Source organism: Hippocampus bargibanti, linkage group LG11, assembly GCF_051943395.1.
Source record: "Hippocampus bargibanti isolate YZ-2025 linkage group LG11, ASM5194339v1, whole genome shotgun sequence".
Lineage (NCBI taxonomy): Eukaryota > Metazoa > Chordata > Actinopteri > Syngnathiformes > Syngnathidae > Hippocampus > Hippocampus bargibanti.
The window spans coordinates 75238-90121 of NC_142744.1; the positions used below are offsets into that span (position 1 = coordinate 75238).

Consider the following 14884-nt stretch of genomic DNA (forward strand, 5'->3'; position numbering starts at 1 on the left):
CGCCTCACGCGTGAGATTACCAACGCGCGTGTTTGCGTGCGATAACGCCTTCCGGTGTCACCGCATAATAAGTCAACAATGTTTTTTTTTTTTTATGGGGCCGTGAGTACAAGGAGCAATTACCTTCACGCAGATAACGTCCGTCTTTCCTCAGTCAAGCATTTGCAGAAGGAGCGCATGTGGCGTCCCAAATGAGCTCCCGCAGGTAGCAAGTCGGGAGGCCAACGGGTTCGCTTCCATCCCTCAACCAGAATCCATTTTGGACTCAAGGAAACACAGGGAGGGCACACATTGTACATCCGTTGGGACGGGGAGAAGAATAAAGTAGGCGGGACTGTGCACGCGCGTGGGCGCTTCAGGGCTACGCTGGCAATTATGGCGGCCATCTGTGAGTCAGAGGGTGGTGCACGCGCAGCCCCGTGTCTTGTGTCTGCCTTTTCGGGGCCTTTTTTGCCAACTGGCGGCGGATTAGCGTCGAGACACTTTGAATGTCATACGTCGTCATCCAACCGGCGGGCCGCAGAGCCACTTGATTTGCCGGCTTGCCGCACCCGAACAAGACGTGGCTTTGCTGACTTGCCATTTCGGACTTTGGCCATCGGAAGGTTTGAAAAAGGAGACCATTCTCCGCCTTCTAACCCGCTTGCGCTTCATCAGCTGGTCCGCCCGCCCCCCCCCCCGTCAGCTCCCAAGCAGGATTCAAAGCAACCTGATCATTTGAAAACAAGGAGACGTGCAAAACATGCAGGACGACCACCGGCGGACTTTGACAACCCTCAACCACTCGTGTTACTCTGGAAAAAGGGAACAAAAAACAAAGACTGTTGTCTACGGGCACATATCTGAAATGAAAAAGAATGACACCTGCAGTAAATGCATTGAGGGGGGCGGGGGGCGGCAAATTCCGTGAAGCACAAAGGCTTTTAGTTAGCGGCGCGGAGGTTGTCCTCTCTGGCTGAACGGCGGCGCTTCCGTGGTGTTTGGAGGAGCTTCACAACAGCACTCCAAAGCCGAACGGTGGGAGCCGCTTGTCCTCGCTGGGGTCAAGTGCGGGCGACCTTGCTATTTTCATACCTCCCACGCTTTCACTCGTCCCGCTTTGCACCACAAAGTCATCAGAAAACAGTCACGAAAACCTTGTCGTCGTCCCCCCCATAATCATCACGGCGTCCGTACATCGACAAAACCAAGAAACGCAGAAACATTTGGCTTTTCACAGGATGGTCGGGAGCCATACATAGTGACAGCTCGGCTTACCAACGCGTTAGCTAACAAACTTTTCGCCTTACAAACGATGCATTCGTGTCAATGTCTTCTTGGCACAGGAACTATTTTCGGGAGTGCCACAATGAGTGATGTGTCCTTCGCAAACGAGCCGGTTCTTGGAGCTCCTGAAATGGCAGCCGCCTTTTTCCCCCCTTTATTCGCCGCCCAAGTCTTCGGTTAGAGCCGCACGTGATTGGTCAAGATCCGTGGTAGAGGAGAGAGAAGACACACGCAGCAGTGAGCGGGGGGAGGGGTTACACACACACACAACACACACGAAAGGGAGACGACAGAGCTTGAAACAAAAAGTAAACCAAAGTGAAGTGGTGAGAAAATGGATAGACAATTTGGACTCGTTTCAACTTTATTGACAGTTCAAAGGCAGAGTGTCGACTGCAAGGTTAAAATATCCCATCAATCGGGCTCCAGAAATAACCTGCGCGGGCACATAATCTGTACAATGTGAAGCGAAAAGACAAGCAAGGGAAGCCGCTATCAATGAAGTTTCCAGTGTGTCTGTCCGCATTTCATGGATGGTGTCAGGAGTCCTTCTTGAAAGAAGCTCCCCCTGGCCATCAATTCTGAGATTCACATCGCCCCGGTCTTTCCCATTGATCTTATTTTGAAGGCGCGCGTCCACGTGACCGACCCGGTCCGTCCGTGGGGCAAAAAAGGTCAGGGGTCAAGCAACGCTGGGAAAGTGTTTCTTGGAACCTCCAGCGCAAGTCAAGGGAGGAGGCCTTGTTCAAGTTTTCACGTCCTTGTTTCGCAGGAAATCCGACGACGGGAAGGGAGGAGCCCAATTAGCCAAATCCAATCAGGCAAGGGAAGCGTTTGCCTTTCGCGTGTGCCATAGGCTACGCCTGTCGGCGCCACTGGAGGCAACGTTGAGGTTTTCGCGCTCGGCGGGCGCATCAATCACAACTTTGAAGCCTGTGGCGGCTGCTTACCCACCGTGATGCTAATGCTAATGCTCGTCTTCTTATGATAATCATGATGATAAGAATAAGAATAATACATTTGATTTCTAAGCGCCTCTCAAAACTCTCAAGGTCACTTTACAGTCACAGGATAAGTTTTTATGTGGGTGAGCGGCGGCAGCCACAAGCGCCAGCGTTCACTCAACCCGAAATTAACTTAAATCGACAGAAAGCTAGCTAGCTAAGCGATTGCTAATAATAATAATAATAATGATACATTTCATTTACAAGCGCTCTTCAAGGTCACTTCACAGTCACAGCCCAAGTTAAATAGCTAGTTATCTAGCTAGCTGGATAACTAGTCAGCTAGATAGCTGTATGTACAACTCTGTCAATCATCGGTGAGGAAGGAAAACGCTAATGATTCTTCCGACAAAATACGACTTGAACGGACAGCGTGAGAAGCTATTTTGTCTTTCCTTTTTCCAGGTCATCTCTTGGAAAATGGGATGTTTCCAAGCGCGCCAAAGTGCCAAATTCCATTAACAAAACAGTCCGAGGCCAGAAAGAAAGAGTGACAAATACGCGGAGGCTTTTCACAATTGCGCCATTCAAGCGGAACCACGCAATCATCAAAACACAAGTGACAACAGAGCGAATACCGCCTTGATGGCGGCAAAGCCTTTAGCCGCCATTGTGCCGCGCTTGGGACAAAATGGCTTTCCAAAGCAAACCCTTGCAATGTCCCCGTTGCGAACGCTGCCGCGTGTGGCCGCCGCTGCTCACCCACAGAAAAACTTAGCCTGTGACTGTAGACTTAGAAATCAAATGTATTATTATTATTGTGATTGTGCTCGTCATGATAAAGTGTCTTTTTTGCTGAGTGGGACATCAGTCGTCCGCACAGTGGAAGGAAATAGCATGTTTCCTTCAGACGGAAGCCAATGGGAGCAGGTGGAGCGAGAACAGCGGAGGCCCCAAAAAGGAGCCCGGCGGAACACCCCGTGGGCGCTACGTGGCTCAGTCGAGGCCGAAGCAGACGGTAGTCGACTGCGATGACGTGCAGAACCGCTGCCGTTCGATCGAATCCAATCCAAGCAGACGGGCGTATTTTGCAGTTCCTGTTGGCCAGCGGCGTGTGGGTCGAAAGCCGTCCAAGGGCGAATTCTGCGCCATCCACGCACGGTCTTGATGGAAGACCTCCAGGATGGACGCAAGGAGACGTTTTTGCTCGGATTGTCAGTGGAAAACACGGATGAGCGCACGCAGCTTGCTGATGATTTGGATCTTTCGGCGCCGCTCCACCTTCTTCTCATTTGGCCGGCGCCTATTCTGTAATATGAGAAGACACCATATGAAAAGTCTTTGTCAACGGCTCCGCAGTCTAATCTTTATTGCCATTCCGGTTCCCGACGAGCACACGGCGAGAACAAACAATCGGCCGACTTTGCCATGTTTGCTCAACGGCCGTTCTTAATTAAAAAAACTGCCTTTAGCTCGTCGTTATCGCGACGTGAGAAGCGATTAGCGCGCGAGGGACATCACGTATGAGGAATGAATGCCTGCCGCCGCCCTCCCTGCGTGTACTTTGACAAATCCAATTTGAGAAGCAATACTTTGCCGTGAACGTGTTTCTTTGCACGCGGACAGACAGACAAGTGGCGGTTGGCAAATGTGGACCGTTTTCGGCCAGTCTGTGATCCGATTTGTTTTTCCAGAGTTGGAGCGAACCCGCGGGCCAAAGTTCTGATGCCTGGTCCTGCGCACTTTATAGGGAATAAGTACATTTGATTAGCATTGTTAAACATTGCTCAAGATAAACATGAACGTAGTACGTTTAATCGGTCTGAATATTGCTTAGCCGGTAAAAGATCGAGGTCGCGTGCGGGTGGGGTCACATGTTTCGGGTGCGGCGAGATGTCAGGGGAGCCGGCTGGCACACACAAAGGAAGTGCCAAACGCCCGACAAGGCGGATGAAAGGAAGTGACCAAACAAACACTGACTCGGCTGGACGCAACTTTTCATCTACCTTCCGCGGGTCGGGGACAGAGACGTGAACCGGGAAGGGGAACTTGACTTCTGCTCCACCTTTAAATCGGGGCTCCTCCGTCTTTGTCTTTTGTCTCTCGTCCTGATTTGAGGGCACAGGACTATTTTGTGTGTCAGGCAGCGGAGACCCGCAATTCGGTATTCGATCACATTGTTTGGAAAAAAAATCATCTGTGATCAGCTTTTTTGGTCATCCCTTTCACAAGCGACACGCCGATTGTTAGTTACAACGTTGCGCAATAAGGTCAATATTTCATTCCGTTCCAAACTGTTAAAAGATTCAATGAAACTCTTAACGCTTACATTAGCTTGTAATATTCTAAGCTAACGTCGCGCAGGCCCGATCGAACCCATCGACGGGATGCGCCGGTTTCATCTGCAGCGGAGCCTCGGAACGGCGCCCTCGTTTGGAGGCCAATCGCGTTGCAATGGCAGCGAATCTGGCCGCCGGGCCCCAGAGGTCAAAAGGTCGCTCGGATACTTTCTCCCATGTTCTGTACGAAAGATGACGACGCCGCTGGCGGCGGAGCCGCAGCGATCTCCCGAGCGTTGCTACCTTTGCATTTTGGCTTTTGGGTTCGCGCGTTGAGCAACCGAGAGTCGCTGACTCTCAAAGAGGCCTTTTCAACGCCCCCCCCCTCGCCCCAAACGCGGCGCAATCGGCCGTGGCTGCTTTTGAAATTTGGCCCGCCGCTGATTTGGCCTTTTTGTCCCCGATGCGTTTGGCGGCCGCCGCTTGGACACGAGCGCCAAATGAGCGCTCGTGTCCGGAGTCGTTGCACATACGGACGGGCGGGAGGCGGTGGGGACGCGGCGGCGTAGGCCGAATTTCATCCCGTTTTCAGGAAGCCTTCGGCTGCGTCTCCGTGACAAATTATCGACGCGCGAAGGGCAGTAGCGAGCGGCGGCGTGAAGGGAGCCCGCGATGCCTTTTTCGTCTTCCTCCCCAACTATTCACTGATTGGCTGACGGCTGAGCGCCGCTCGCCCCGCTCACATGACGCGCGCGCATAAATTGCCAGCGCCGGCCGCGTCCATCGGCAACGCGCCGGCTGCCTTTCAACAAGGAATTTGTCGCCGCTTCTCCGCAGCTGGACTCCAGTGAGAGGTAAGACCCTTTCGGGGCGGACTCGCCCGGACTCGCCCGGGCCCAGATTTGCCCAGAATGTCTGTCCGATTGTTGCTTTGGTGTCGCCGGCAGCTCATGGCTTCCCCCGCGCAGCGCGCTTGCATTTGGATGTTGGTCCTGGGAGCCTGCGCGGCGCCGGCGCTCGCCGCCCGCTGCGCCGCCGACTGCGCGCTCTGCGCCAGCCGCCTGCTCGGACAGCGCGCCGCCTTCTCCGCTTTGGTAAGGCCAATCGGCGCCGCACGGGGGCAAAGTCGAGCGCGGCTGGTCGTTGCCGTGAGGGCAGGGGGGGGAAGAGAGACCCCCCCCCCACCGTCCCTCAAATGCCGATATGTCTTCGATTCCATTTTCCCCCTCATTAATCCTGTCTCGGTAAGCGCCGGCGGCGCTGAAAGCTCAGCGAGAATGACTTCCCGTTGAGTTTGTGATGGTTGCAATGAGTGAAAAGAGTGAAAAGCAAAGAGGCGTGGCGGATGACTCCAAATGGCCACGCGGGGGGCCATATTGGCCTGCCCCGCTCGCTGCCTTTGGGAGAACGGCAAGAAAACAGCCCTTGAAATATTGACTCGCATTAGAAAAGTCAGCCAAAGCAAACAAAAACCAAAAAGCTGTCACGACAAGACAAAAAGCAGAAAGAAAAAGGGCGGAGGTGCACACAGGGACACAGTTGCCCTTTTTTTCTGACCTGATCCAGTCAACACCCCCCCTCGCCCCCCCAATCAAGGCGTTTTCTTGCAACTGCGGGTGGGCGGGCGCCTCTCGTCATCCATCCTCCCTTCCCGTTCCCGAGGGTGGGGGAGGGGTGTCGAGCCACAACGAAAACAGCCATCGATTAAGCGGCTGGCAGATGATTGAAAATCTCCCACCCGCAGTGACAAGGAATCCATTTTCATTAAAAGTGGGCCGCGGACCGACACCAACACAAAATGAAGTCGCAGGCAGCACTTGAAGAACAACATGGATCCTTTTCAACGCCCCATGAACCATTTTCATGTCAAAGGCATCACTCTTGAGTCACAGACCGTTTATCGGAAGGAAGGAAGGAAGGAAGGAAGGAAGGAAGGAAGGAAGGAAGGAAGGAAGGAAGGAAAGGAAGGAATGAAGCAAAGGAACGAAAGAAGGAAGGAAGGAAGTAAGGAAGGAAGGAAGGAAGGAAGGAAAGAAGGAAGGGAGGAAGGAAGGAAGGGAGGAAGGAAGGAAGGAAGGAAGAAGGGAAGGAACGAAAGAAGGAAGGAAGTAAGGAAGGAAGGAAGGAAGGAAGGAAGGAAGAAGGAAGGAAGGAAGGAAGGAAGGAAGGAAGGAAGGAAGGAAGGAAGGAAGGAAGGAAGGGAGGGAGGAAGGAAGGAAGGAAGGAAGGAAGGAAGGAAGGAAGGAAGTAAGGAAGGAAGGAAGGAAGGAAGGAAGGAAGGAAGGAAGGGAAGGAAGGAAGGAAGGAAGGAAGGAAGGAAGGAAGGAAGGAAGGAAGAAGGAACGAAAGAAGGAAGGAAGAAGGGAAGGAACGAAAGAAGGAAGGAAGTAAGGAAGGAAGGAAGGAACGAAAGAAGGAAGGAAGTAAGGAAGGAAGGAAGGAAGGAAGGAAGGAAGGAAAGGAAGGAAGGAAAGGAAGGAAGGAAGGAAGGAAAGGAAGGAAGGCAGGAAGGAAGGAAGGAAGGAAGGAAGGGAGGAAGGAAGGAAGGAAGGAAGGAAGGAAGGAAGGAAGGAAGGAAGGAAAGGAAGGAAGGAAGGAAGAAGGGAAGGAACGAAAGAAGGAAGGAAGGAAGGAAGAAGGAAGGAAGGAAGGAAGGAAGGAAGGAAGGAAGGAAGGAAGGAAGGAAGGAAGGAAGGAAGGAAGGAAGGAAGGAAGGAAGGAAAGGAAGGAAGGAAGGAGGAACGAAAGAAGGGAAGGAAGGAAGGAAGGAAGGAAGGAAGGAAGGAAGGAAGGAAGGAAGGAAGGAAGGAAGGAAGGAAGGAAGGAAGGAAGGAAGGAAGGAAGGAAGGAAGGAAAGGAACGAAAGAAGGAAGGAAGGAAGGAAGGAAGGAAGGAAGGAAGGAAGGAAGAAGAAGGAAGGAAGGAAGGAAGGAAGGAAGGAAGGAAGGAAGGAAGGAAGGAAGGAAGGAAGGAAGGAAGGAAGGAATCAATCAATCAATCAATCAGAATCAGAAAGCCTTCAATAGTCCCAGGAAGATTCTTGAAAGAGAGCGAGATGGCCCGGTTCCACTTTGCGCTCGACTCTTTTTGGCCCAAAACCAAATTGTGGGCTTTTGTGCGTGTGTGTGTGTGTGTGTGTGTGCGCGCTTTTCACGTGTTGATGATATGGATGCGTTTTCTTTCTCCACCGCAGACGTGCTCCCTGGAGTGCGGCGGCCAAGTGGACGGCGACGCGCTCCGCCTCTGCTCGGACGTCCCACCGGAGGGAGCAAATCCGCTTCCCGCGGACGCCGACCGGCGGCCTCGAGAAGGCGCCGGCCCGGTTCTGAGCGACGAGAAATACGGCGGCTTCGTGAAGCGCTACGGCGGCTTCATGACTCGCCGCTCGTTTTCCCAAGCGTCGCCGGACGAGGTGGCCGAGCGAGACCGGCAAGAAGAAATGCGGCGGGAAATCCTGCGGGTGGTCAACGGGGTCCCCCCCGAGGACGGCCTCCGGGACGCCATCTCGGGCCGCGGCTTGAGGAAGCGCTACGGGGGCTTCATGAGGCGGGTGGGCAGGCCCGAGTGGTTGGTGAACGGCGGGCTGGCCAAGCGCGCCCGTCCCGACAAAAGGTACGGCGGCTTCATGGACTAGGACCGGCGGGCGCTTCAGCCCGTCGGGCCGCCGCCGGCCTTTGTGGGAAGCCGAGCGACTTTGTTGCTTTCGCTGTGAGCTGAAATATACGCCTTGTGTCCAAATCGATATGTGCCCGTTTTCACTTGGAATCCATCACGTAGTTATTAAACGACGCTCTTCATTCAACCCGAGTCGCGTGGTTTCTGCTTACGACACGTCGCGCGATCCCAAAAGTCACGCGACGCGCTCTGGAAGTCGGACGTCGTCAGGCGTCTCCCCTCGTCGAAAGCGGCTGGGGGGAGGCGGCGCGCCACGTGACCCGCCCGGCGCCGCCCCCCGGCGCTCCCTCCGCTGTCCCCTCGGCGACGTCACATCCTGAGGTCGGCCTCTCGCATTCCCCGAAGCGACCCGGACTCTCTGCGGATTCGGACCGGGTAGTCCCGCACACGCTCGGGCGACTTTCTTTGGGTTCTTTTTATTTCCAGAAGCGAGCGAGCGAGCGAGCGAGCGAGCGAGCGAGCGAGCCGTCAGAACGAGCCGAGACGGGAGCCTTGCCTCCGACATAACAGTCCCAGCGGAACAACAAGTCCGAGCGTCGACGTCGCGTCTTCACGGAGTCGCAGCAAGCGGTAAAACCGCCACACACACACACACACACACACAAACAAAACGATCAAGAAAAGACGAAGGCTATGATAAGGCGCGCCGTTTCCCTTCTTCCAGATGATCTGCATGTGAAAGTCAACTCGTTGGCAGACTTTGACCTTCTTGCTCGTCTCTGCGAAGCGGCTCCTTTCGAGAGCCGCTTCTTTTGGCTAGAGCTCACTCAATAGATAGTGTACTCTTTTGTACTGTGGTTTTCTACAGTATAAAGAGTAAAGTTATCAGCTCCGGGCGCAGAGAAAATATATCATTTGACTGCAATCGCTGAGCTGTCCAAATAGTATCTACACGACATTTGGTGTGTCTGCGATCAGGAAGTCACATGACCTATTTTGGTATTCTTTAGAATATTCTTTCCCATGGGAGAAAGATGTCACAAGGCATTTGTAACATGAAAAATGCTGTGGCTTTTGCTGTTGTTTTTATTATATATGTAGTTTTGTTTTGGGTCACCCAATTTAATTGGTCAATATCAACAGTCAAGCAGGATCGTAATTTGCTACATTAAGTGTGAATGATGGCCCCGCCGTGTTTCTCAAGTAGCTAAAGTGTCCTTGAGACATTTGAAAGGCGCTTAGAAATCAAATGGATGATTATTATTCTTATGATTTAAAAAAAAGTCGTCTCCCATTTCCGGCTCCTTGTTAGGAGCCGGCTCTCTTCATTCAATTCAGAGATCCGACTCTACGAACCGGCTCGTTTGCGAACGACACATCCCTCGTTTTTCACAGTCGCAAATTGACAAAATCGCCAGAGAACGTAAAAAACAAACAAACCCCATACAACAACAACACTCCAACGTATCCTTCTTCTCTCCGTTTTAGAGCGATTGAGGATGAATTTTTTGGCGGAGACCCTGCGCGTCATCCTGTTGTCCATCTGGTACAACGTGGAGGCCTTCCTCCACTGCTTCGTGCCCAAGAAGAGAAAGAAGATCTCGGGCGAGGTGGTCCTGATCACGGGCGCCGGCAGCGGCATCGGACGCCTGATGGCTCAGGAGTTCGCCGCTCACGGCGCCGCCCTGGTCTTGTGGGACCTCAACCCGGACGGCATGAAGGAGACGGCCCGGCTGGCCAAGCGGAGCGGAGCCTTGCGGGTTCACAGCTACGTTTGCGACTGCAGCGACAGGAACGAGGTTTACAGAGTGGCTGACCAGGTAAGCCGAGGGGGGCGTGTCCCGGCTCGGGTCGGTCCATTTTCCAGCCCCGATTGGTGGTGCCGTTTTGCCCCCCCTTTCAGGTCAAGCGGGAGGTGGGCGACGTGGTCATTCTGGTCAACAACGCCGGCATCGTGACGGGAAAAAAGTTCATGGACGCTCCCGATTCGCTGATGGAAAAGACCATGGAAGTCAACGTCATGGCCCACTTCTGGGTCAGTCAATTTCCGTCTCCTTTTCTCGCCATGTTCCAAACTGGCCGCCACGTCTTTTGTTTGTCCCGCCAGACCTACAAAGCCTTCCTTCCCGCCATGATGGCCAACAATCACGGCCACCTGGTCAGCATTGCCAGCTCGGCAGGACTCATCGGCGTCAACGGATTGGCAGGTACGCCGTCCCGTTTCGGCCGGCGACGCTGATGGCGCCGACAGAGCCCAAAGAGGGACGGACGGAGCCCTTTGCCGGCGCCTCCCCGCATGCGTGGTTTGGGCTTGAAAATAACTTAGATAGAAAGCTAGCTAGTTAATAGACAGCTAATAGATAGATAAGTAACTCGGATAGAAAGCTAGCCAGTTAGCTAATAGATGCCTATTTTTACATACAGGTAAAAATGACCCACAACATAATCAACGTCAGCTATCAATAATGGATAGCTAATAGCTAGCTAACTGTAAAGTGACCTCACTCAACCCGGAAGTCACTCAGATAGAAAGCTAGCTAACTAATGGACAGCTAATAGATGGCTAAGAAACTTGGATAGAAAGTTGCCCGGCTAATAGCTAGGTAGGCCTTCACTCAACCCGGAAGTAACTGGGATAGAAAGCGAGCTAGCTAATAGACAACTTACAGATAGTCCCCGATCTTTGACGAGCTGACAGGTGCCCGCCGGCCTGGAGGGTCAAAACGACCCTCGCCGACCACCATTCGGTCGTTTGATGAGAGCCGCGGCGCCATTTTTGGGCCGCCGCCATTGGAGAAGGCGGAGACCAGCTTGGAGGCGTGGCCTTCATTTGGCTTATCTTTCCAACGCGTAATCATCAACCCGACCCGAGTGCGTCCCGCGCTCGGCCGCCTTTGGCCGATTGTTGTTTGCGATTGGTCCGTCATGGCGCCGGTCTCGTCCGGCGTGCGGTGGGAGGAGCCGGTCCCGATTTGAGCAAAGTCCTTGGCGGCGCCAGTGGCCAGATGTCTCTTTGGCGGCTGAAGCGGCGGCCGATGACGCAATCCATAAACGGCCGCAGCTGTCTCATGACGTTAGCGCGCAGGGAGGTTTGCTTTTTTGCCATTTTCAGTCTTGCCTTGAGAAGAATCATCATCATCCATTTCTAAGCGCTTTTCAAAACTCTCAAGGTCACTTTACAGTCAATGGATCCGTTTTTCTGTGGGCGAGCAGCGGCAGCCACACGCGCCAGTGTTCACTCAACCCCAAATTAACTCAAATAAATAGAAAGCTAGCTCGCTAGCTAATAGATAGCTACCTAGCTAGCTAGATAACTAAATGATAGCTAGTCAGACAGCTAGCCAGCCTGCTAGACAGCTAATAGATAGCAAATGGATAGCTAGGTAGCTAGCTTGATGGCTAGCTAGATTGTCATTCACTGCCATTCCCAAATTGAATCAGGAATTGAAAATAGGACATAGAGCGCCAGTCCCGAATTTTTTTGTTGGGGTTTGGTTTTTTGATGCATGCGTGGGTGCCGATAAAGCCATGTCTTCTGGCAATGTTTTTTTTTTCTTTTCTTCAAGGGGGCAGCATTTGCATTTTTGTCCACGTTAGCGCTTTGTTCCAGCTTCAGCTGTTGTTAACGCGCTAAGTAACTCAATGGGGATGTATTGCGCCCCCATTTCAAGCTCAGATAACCCCAGAGCACATAACGAGGCGACAAAATGCACATTTGGTCTGAGCCACAATGACTTGTTTCACACTTTGGTTGTTGTTTTGCTGAAATGCAGTTGTTGCCGTGGCCCCCCATCTCTTGCAGACTACTGCGCCAGCAAGTTTGCAGCGGTGGGGTTTGCCGAATCGATGGGCCTGGAGCTCCTGGCCAGCGGCAAAGACGGCATCAAGACCACCATCGTTTGCCCGTACTTCATCAACACCGGGATGTTCGACGGCTGTCAAACGAAGTAGGGTCCCGACCGAGCGGGCGGGCGCCGACGCCGGCGACCTCCCTGACTTTGGACCGCCCGGCGTCCCCGCCGATGTCCCCGCAGGTGGCCCAGGCTGCTTCCCATTCTGGATCCCGCTCAGGTGGCCAAGAAGATCATCGGGGCCGTCCTCACCGATCAGGTCTTTGTTCTGATGCCCAGGAGCATGTACGTCATCGCTGCCCTCAAGAAGTGAGTCCCCGCCCCCTTTGTCCCTTTTGTCCTTTTGTCCTTTTGTCCTTTTGCCTCTTAGCAAAAGAAACTAGATTTCAATCTTAGCTGTTGCTTTGAAAGGGGAGTAAAAGAAGCTATTTTTATAAAACGGCAAAACCCTTTCACTAAATTGCCATGGTGGGGTGAGGTTTCATTTGGACCGTTTTTACAACAGACTTCTTAGACCACATAGGCTTAGTTATGCTGATGAGTTGATACCAGAGCAAATGGGGCAATCGGGCCAGTCCTAGGGCCCATAATCAGGCAGGACAATAGAAGTAAAAGAAGTACAGACTCTCCTCCGTCTTATAATAATAATAATAATAATAATAATCCATTTGATTTCCGAGCGCCTTTCAAAACTCTCAAGGTCACTTTACAGTCACAGAATAAGTTTTTTTTGTGGGTGACCAGTGGCAGCCACACGCGCCAGTGTTCACTCAAGCCGGAAGTAAGTCAAATAGATAGAAAGCTAGCTAGCTAGCCAATCGACAGCCAACAGATACCTAGCTAGATAGCCAGCCAGCCAGCCAGATAGTGGAGAGCTAATTAGGTAGCTAATAGATAGCAAACAGCTAGCAAATGATGATAATAATAATAATAAAAAGCAAATGAAACTTTTAAACGTGTTAACATATTGTATGTCATGTTGTTTACGGGGCAAAGCACGTGCGCGTGACAAAATGGCGCGTGACCCGTGGGCCCTTCTCGCCCAGAATGGCGGACTCGCTGGAGCCATCAGGCGCGGCCGCCGCGTAATTGCTGGCCAAATGGCGGCAGGAAATTGTTCACCCAGAGGAGGGGGTGGGAGCGCTCAGGTTTTGTTACGCAGCTCATTGGCCACAATTATCAGCGCCGCTTTTCGCATTCATGCTTCTCGTGATAAAAGGCCTCCATTTTCTCGTCTTTTCCTGACACGCAATTGCCAGATTAGCTTTTTTTGTTTCTTCTCTCTCTGTTGCGTCGCACCTGCAAACCTTGCAAAGCCTCCAGAAAGCCACGCGCTGGACATAAACGTCATCCAACCCCTACTCATTTGTCCAAAGCAAAAAAACACCCGGTAGATTAGCTAGATAACCAGCTAATTAATGAGCTAGCTAATAGGCAGCAAATAGACAGCTATTTAGCTAGCTATCTAATAGACAGCAAATTTTAAATGATACATTCTGACATTTTGTTAAAATTCTAGCTATATCTATTTTTTCTTTTCTCATTTGTCATTGTCATCGCTGCAACTTAAGAGGAATCGGCGTTCCCTTTCGGGAGTGCCGCGTTCTGGTTGTCTGGGGGGAACCATTTGTGTGAGGACAGACTCATTATTGCGTCTCACGAAGCGTTCCTGTCGGGAAGGCGGCTCATGCAAATGGGGCCGCCGCCGCCGCCTCGCCTGTCATGGCGCCGAGCGCTGGAGGCGGACTTGGCGGAAGCTCTGCTGGCCCCGTCCCATTTGGCCGGCGGGTATCCGAGTTGGCCGGACGCTGTCGGACCAGCGTTCCAAAGAAAACTAAAAACACACATCTCCGGTCGTCTTTCCATTTTGCCGCTCAGCACTGGGAACCAATCAAGCGACAGCCACGTATAAAACATGGCGGCCATTTTTTTGGACTCGCCATGTTTTTTCCCTGAAAAAAAAATCCCCGATGCACCGAAAGTGCCATGAGTAGCAACGGATTGCTGTACTGTCCACTGTCCACTAGTGATGTGTCGTTCGCGAACAAGCCGGTTCTTACAGCCGGATCTCTGAAGTGAACAAAGAGAGCCGAACAAGAAGCCGGAAATGGGAGCCGACTTTTTCTGTCCTCCATTCCCCGCCTCCAGTCTTCGGTTAAAGCCGCACGTGATTGGTCAAGATCCGTGGTAGAGGCAGGACGGAAGAATTACAGACACACGCAGCTTTTCACATAATTTTACATGATTTTTGTTACTTAATTAATTTAAGCAACTAAAAAACTGAGGAGCCATTTGAGAACCAAAAGAGCCGGCTCTTTTTAGTGAGCCGAGCTAAAAGAAGCGGCTCCCTGAAAGGAGCTGCAATTCCCATCGCTCCAGCCTGACTGTGTTTTTGCGTGTGTTTACTTTCTTTGTCAGCATCCTCCCCATGAAGCAGGGCCTTCTGCTGGGTCAGTACTTGGGGGCCTTCAACCTGATGGACTCGTTCCAGGGCCGCAACCGTAAAAAGGACTGAGGCCAGAGACGAGGCGGAGGCCAGCGTGGACCAAAGGACAGACGGACGGACATGGCCCAGATCCGGTCCTCTTTGCCCCCTTCCGGACGCTGTCCTACCATTTGCATATCATCTGGCTTTTTGCCGGCTGCGCGCCGCCTTCTTTCCAAGCTGACTGCAAATCTTTGAGTAATCATAATAAGAATCCATTTGATTTCTAAGTGCCTTTCAAAACTCTCAAGGTCACTTTACAGTCAAAGGATAAGTTTTTCTGCGGGTGAGCAGCGGCGGCCGCACGCGCCAGCGTTCACCCAACCCGGAATAACTCAAAAAGATAGAAAGCTAGCTAATAGAATGCTAGATAGCTAATAGATAGCTAACTAGATAGCTAATATGTTTCCTGACTCAAATGGCTAGCTAGCTCTCTAGCTAGCT

General features: G+C 52.3%; 2 protein-coding genes across 2 annotated transcripts; both read left to right on the forward strand.

The window, feature by feature from the left end:
- The first annotated feature begins 5253 nt into the window (after positions 1–5253).
- penka (proenkephalin a) lies at positions 5254–8291 on the forward strand. Its single transcript, XM_089007592.1, has 3 exons — positions 5254–5343; positions 5437–5583; positions 7683–8291. Exons 2-3 carry the CDS (start codon positions 5440–5442, stop codon positions 8121–8123), a joined length of 585 nt encoding a protein of 194 aa, XP_088863718.1. The 5' UTR covers positions 5254–5343; positions 5437–5439; the 3' UTR covers positions 8124–8291.
- A 168-nt stretch (positions 8292–8459) lies between these two features.
- Positions 8460–14670, forward strand: LOC148890956 (epidermal retinol dehydrogenase 2-like). Its single transcript, XM_089007591.1, has 7 exons — positions 8460–8734; positions 9593–9924; positions 10008–10139; positions 10212–10311; positions 11907–12051; positions 12139–12264; positions 14374–14670. The coding sequence occupies exons 2-7, from the start codon at positions 9604–9606 to the stop codon at positions 14468–14470; spliced, it is 921 nt and encodes a 306-aa protein (XP_088863717.1). The 5' UTR covers positions 8460–8734; positions 9593–9603; the 3' UTR covers positions 14471–14670.
- The last annotated feature ends 214 nt before the right edge of the window (positions 14671–14884 follow it).